This window comes from Sinocyclocheilus grahami, unplaced genomic scaffold, assembly GCF_001515645.1.
Source record: "Sinocyclocheilus grahami isolate Dianchi unplaced genomic scaffold, SAMN03320097.WGS_v1.1 scaffold3071.1, whole genome shotgun sequence".
NCBI classification, from domain to species: domain Eukaryota; kingdom Metazoa; phylum Chordata; class Actinopteri; order Cypriniformes; family Cyprinidae; genus Sinocyclocheilus; species Sinocyclocheilus grahami.
Window position 1 is genome coordinate 19,443 of NW_015508240.1, and position 5,770 is coordinate 25,212.

Genomic DNA, 5,770 nt, shown 5'->3' on the forward strand with positions numbered 1-5,770 from the left:
TACAATATATTTAGTAGTAGCTTATCAGTGGTGACTGTCAGTTAAATTGCATATGGCAGAAATGTATGCAGAGAATAAAGAAAAGAAATAACTGAAGATAAGAAATAACTGCAACTTTATTTATCTGAACTGCAACTTTATTTCCCATAATTGTGACTTTATTTCTCATGTTGGCATTTTATTGGCACTATTTGTCATGATTGCAACTTTTTCTCGTAATTGCTTTATTATTATCATGGATTGCAACTGTATTTATAGTATTTGCACCTTTACTTCTAATAATTGTGACTGTTTCTAATAATTGCGACTTTATTTCCCATAATTGCAATTTTATTTTTCATAATTGCGACTTTCTATTTCTAGTTCTTGTTACTTTATTTCCTGTTATTGCGACTTTAGTTCTTATAAATGCAACTCTGTTTCTCTATTTCAAGTTATTTTTCATAATTGCAACTTTATTTCCAGTAATTGCGACTTCATTTCTAAAGTTGCCACTTTATTTTTCTGTAATTGCAACTATTTCTTACTATTGCAACATTGTCTCATAATTATGATTTATTTCTCATAGTTGAAACTTTGTTTATCGGAATTGTAAATATTTGTGACAATATTTCTTGTAATTTCAAATTTATTTCTGATGTTGAGACTTTCACTTCTTTCACTTTATCTAACAATATACATTTGAAATTTGACATGAAAATTAAATTTGGTGATAGTTGTTCTGGCAGTTGTTGTCAGGATCTTTGGCAAGCGTTTGAGTGACATACTATCCATGGAAAAATGTGTCAAATCCTGCCGCTAACGTTGACATACACAAGAACAGGCTTGCACGGCTTGTTTTACACTTCAAGTGGAAATGGTTTGGAGTTGTTGCCATAGAAAAACTGTGGGTGACTTCATGTGTGACCTCAACTCAAGTCTTAAGAGCATTACATTCAGCTTTCTTTTCTAAATTAAAAAGAAAAACTGTAAAAATATATTCAAAAATATAGTCAGTTCCATAGGCGTTGTGTCCTGATGGCAATAATTGTTACCTTAACTGCACTGCATAAAGCTGTGCTGACTTCTAATTCAAGCTAGGTGTGCTGCCTTTCAATTACAGCACGTAGTCCATAATTATTCCAATTATATTTTTGTCTCATCTCTTAACAATTTACAGTAAGTGCAGATGTGTGGGGTTATTTGTCTGCTCATAGTTCTAGTTTATGTCTGTTTGAGTTCAGAGGAACAATGACAGCTGTGGTATCAGGATAAAGGTATTTGAGGAACCTCTCTACACTTCTGGTCTAGATCTGCTTCTCAAAGCTCCAACAGGCCCAAACACACACACACACACGCACACACACGTGTGCTCCATTAGTCCCTCATGTCATTGTTGAAACAAATCACATCTGCCACATACAAAGTCAGTATAAGTTACTTTTTCTAACAAAATTACTGCTCTCGTTATTGCTCGTAACTTATACTCGTAACTTCACTTTTCCAATTCAAATTTTATTTCTTGTAATTTAAACTTTATTTTTCATGATTGCAATTTTGTTTCGTAATTGTGACTATTTCTTGCAATTGCAACATTATTTCTCATAATTGTGACTGTTTCCCTTAATTGCGACAATTATGTCTTTATTTCTTGTAATTGTGACTTTTTTCTCATATTGGGACTTTATTTCTTGTAATTATGACTTTCTCTCATAATTGAAACATTATTTCTCATAATTGTGACTTTCCCTTAATTGCAACTTTTTCTCATAATTGTGACTATTAAACTTAATTGTGACTTTTTTTTCTCATAATTACACCTTTATTTCTTGTAATTGTGACTTTTTCTCATATTGGGCCTTTATTTCTTGTAATTATGACTATTTCTCATAATTGAAACATTATTTCTCATAATTGTGACTGTTTCCCTTAATTGCAACCTTTACACACAATTACGATTTTATTTCTTGCAATTGTGACTTTTTTTCTCATATTGGGGCTTTGTTTTTTGTAACTGTGACAAATTAATTTTGATTGCAACTTTATTTCTTATAATTGTGACTTTATTTACCCATATCATGACTGTATTTCTTGTAATTGTGACTATTCCTTCTGATTGCATCTTTTTCTCATAATTGTGACTTTAATTCTCATATTGGGATTTTATTTCTTGTAATTGCTACTATGCCTTGTAATTGTGACTATTCCTTGTGATTGCAACTTTTTTTGATATTGTGACCTTTTCTTGAAACTGCGACTTTTTCTTGTAAATGCAACTTTATTTCTAGTAATTGCAACTTTATTTCCCTTGATTATGACTATTTCTCATAACTGCAACTTTATATTTCGTAATTGCAACTTTATATTTCGTAATTGCAACTTAATTTCTCGCAATTGAGGCTTGGCCGTATTTGGAAATATTTTTCATAATTGCAAAGGTTTATACTTACAAATATTCCTAAATCGGATGCACCCGAACTCTCTCTAGTCCTCAGACTCTGCATTGAGGAAGCTCTCTGAAGATCTCACCCAGAAGAACGAGCTGGTTCACAAACTGCAGAAAGAAAAGGAGCACCTGGTGGAGTTGAGCCAGGTGAGGGCTGCTGAAATGACATGGAATCACATTCTCTGCGTGTATTTGTTCATGTTCCAGAATCCATCACTCAGAACAGTAGCCTTAGACATATGTTGGACAGTTTTGACCAGTGTTTTCCAAGGATACTGCAGTGTAAAGGTCGGTCATGAGGCGAGGTAACTAATGCAATCAACACAGCCTGCTCTTTTACATGGGACAGACCCATCTGGAAGACAAGTTGGAGGTCGTTAACAGGTTAGCGTTCATCCCTCTGGCACAACAGGCCATTTCCGACTTTAATCTGGAAAATAACTTTAAGGGTTCAGGTCACTGCTGTGATTGTTTCTTAAATAATGAAAAATATTTTCTGCGAAATGGTTTATAATGAGTTGCAGCAGTGAACTGCTTGGAAATCTTGATTACCAATCAAAACATGGCGTTTGACTCTAACACGGCACTAGTAATTGATAAGTGTTTTACATGTCATAAAATTGATGAATTATTCATGTGGTTTTGACCCGGTTGAAAAGATGGTAATGTGCAATAATTTGGAATAAATGTTCTTAAATACTTTAAATACTTTTGTTGTAAGAAATCTGTTTTAATGCATCAGTGTTGTGATGCTCGCATTTATTATTTAATTCAGAAATACATTAAAATGTAATACATACATACATATACTTCTTTGTGATAACCATTTTTTAATTTATGAGTTGAAGTTAATTTGGATATTTTTGTGGGCATGAGGACAGACATATTAGGGTAATACAATTGTCCTGATATCATGAAGAAAAAGGCCTCTAAAAGTCTTTTTCATTAAAAAATTTCATTGGCATTAATATTAAAAAAGCATTAAAGCAGTTTCATATCTGTAATCTCTCATGAAATGTGACCAACATGGGTGAGAAACTATAAAACAAGAAATGTTATCCTAGAAATATCAAATAATTTGACCTTTTACGTGAAGCCAAGATTAGTTCAAGTTGTAAATTGTCATGTGGTACAACCCCTAAAAAACCTAATGATATTTATGAATTGTTAATAATAATAATAATAACTTTGAAAAAATATATATATTTAAAAGAGTTTTGAAAGTAGTGATATTCATGGTGTGAGGAAAATATTTTATTACTTTTAGAGTCATTGAATTGAGACTTTTCTTAAATATAGTATCATTTTTCAAATCCAAAGAGTAGATTTCCAACTTGGTGTGTTTTTATCATTTTTTTGTTTGTTTGTTTCTGTGGACATTTTTATTTGTCATTAACCAAGCAATTTAAGCTTATTTGGAAGCAGTTCCTTTCTAAGTAATCTGTCTTGATGTAGATGCAGAGCACCTCAGATCACGGTTTAGCTCACCTTAGAAAGTCAAGAAGTGTCTTATTTTCCTCTCACCATCTCTTTTGTGCTCCATAAAACTCTATGATCGGTGTGCAGTAACGTAAGCCAGATGTCCAACAGTAGCAGCTCATCTCTGTGATTTACGACCTTCATCAAGAACCAACTCCAGATATGTGAGCTCTTCGTTCAAGGAGCATAGTGTTGGTGTGATGGTGTAGTGTGCTTTACATTTGAGCTTACTTCACTTTAGACCAGAATGAATGTGCCTTTCAGGGTCTGATTTGATTAAGCCATCAAGCTTTCTCTGTGATCGGCCGAATGAAAGCTTCCCGGTCAGATGTGAGCCGTTCTTGGCTGGAAGTCTACGCCGCATCTGCTCGACAGACCCTCACATCTGTGTTTTATTTTTGCAGCAGGCCATCGAGGACTTACAGTGCGAGGAAGAGAAGGTGAACCTCCTGACCAAAGAGAAAGCCAAGCTGAAGCTGCAGGCAGAGGATGTGAGTAGATCAGCAGATCACTGTGGTCCGGGCCACGGATAGATATAGATATCACACCGATCTGCTTGATGTTCTCCTAGCTGGAGTATCTGTTGGAGCAGGAGAGGAAACAGAGGATGGATTTGGAGAAGAGCAGGCGGAGGCTGGAGGGAGACGGTAGGAACACTATGGACAACCAGACAGAGATGGGCAAGATGAGGGCCAGTCTGGAGGAGATGATCAGGAGGTGAGGAGATGTTTCACAAATGCAAATGATGATAAATTAACTGCATTTCACAGATGAATCACAGTTATGTAATTTACTTCTGAAGCATTTGTTCTATTGGCTTACGTGTCCCTTTTTTTCTTTGTTTAGTCCGGAATTAAACAAATAAACTAGAAACTGTGATTGTAAGCGGTGTGTGAGTTGAAAATCTAATAATTAATTAAATCATAAAAATGTCAGTTGCAATCAAATTACATGAAAATGTTATTAAATATTTATTTGTATTTCATTTGTATTCATTTTCTATATATATTGTTTATTAAATATTTTATTTTTTGAATATTTTATTTGTTTAGCTGCATGTCATGTGACCATTAATCAACGTTAGCTTAGCAGATAAGAGCAATATTCATTATATAGCATGTGAATGTGTTGTTAAACGATTAAAATAATATAATAATCTATAAATAATATAATAAATAATCATATGTGTGGGGGACTTCAAGTAAATATTTTACCTCAAAATGGTTTCGCTGTCAAAAATGTTAGGGACTCCATATAATAATGTTATAATAACTAAAATGAATGATCTCTTGAAGCCGTTGATGTCTCCAAGAAAAGCTTTAAAAATGGAGAAGATAAAGCAGCAAAACAGATGTTTGGACGGCTCTTGTCTATAACATGATATGTGCTTGGAGCGCCGCTATCTCAGCTTTGATGAGTTAAAGGCCTCCAGGCTCCTAGAGCTGTTCAGGCTTGTTAGTGTGCAGAATGGCGTATATTCTGTAGAAAGCAAAACCAGCTGTTTCATAGAGGCCCCAATTAGAAGGAAAAAGAAAACCAGAAAATGTCTTCTTTTTTATTTATTTGAGTGATGGTGAAAGGGTTAAAAGCAGAGATAGTATGTGGAAGAGGAGGAGAAGAAAAAACTGCTCAATATGGCGTATGTATGAACGGAAGCTCCGCCTTTCAGTTTAAATAGCCAATCAGCTTTCTGATAGAGGCATCACCTGTTTGTTAATTGTTGATTTGAAGACATACTGTATGATATTGAAAATGAATCTTGACCAACAGTTTTGAAGATTTCACTCTTTCTTGAAACGGAAGCCTGTTTCCACCTAAAAAGAGGTAATTGTGACTATTTACTGCAGTTGCCACTGGCAAAAAAAA

The 5,770-nt window shown here is 34.2% G+C and overlaps 1 protein-coding gene across 1 annotated transcript in view; it reads left to right on the forward strand.

The window, feature by feature from the left end:
• LOC107575975 (myosin-6-like) overlaps positions 1–4,625 on the forward strand; it is an 8,938-nt gene extending 4,313 nt beyond the window's left edge. Inside the window, exons 2-4 of the mRNA XM_016262270.1 lie at positions 2,468–2,572; positions 4,309–4,395; positions 4,476–4,625. Coding sequence (XP_016117756.1) covers positions 2,468–2,572; positions 4,309–4,395; positions 4,476–4,625 — 342 coding nt within the window. The remainder of the gene's footprint in view (positions 1–2,467; positions 2,573–4,308; positions 4,396–4,475) is intronic.
• The last annotated feature ends 1,145 nt before the right edge of the window (positions 4,626–5,770 follow it).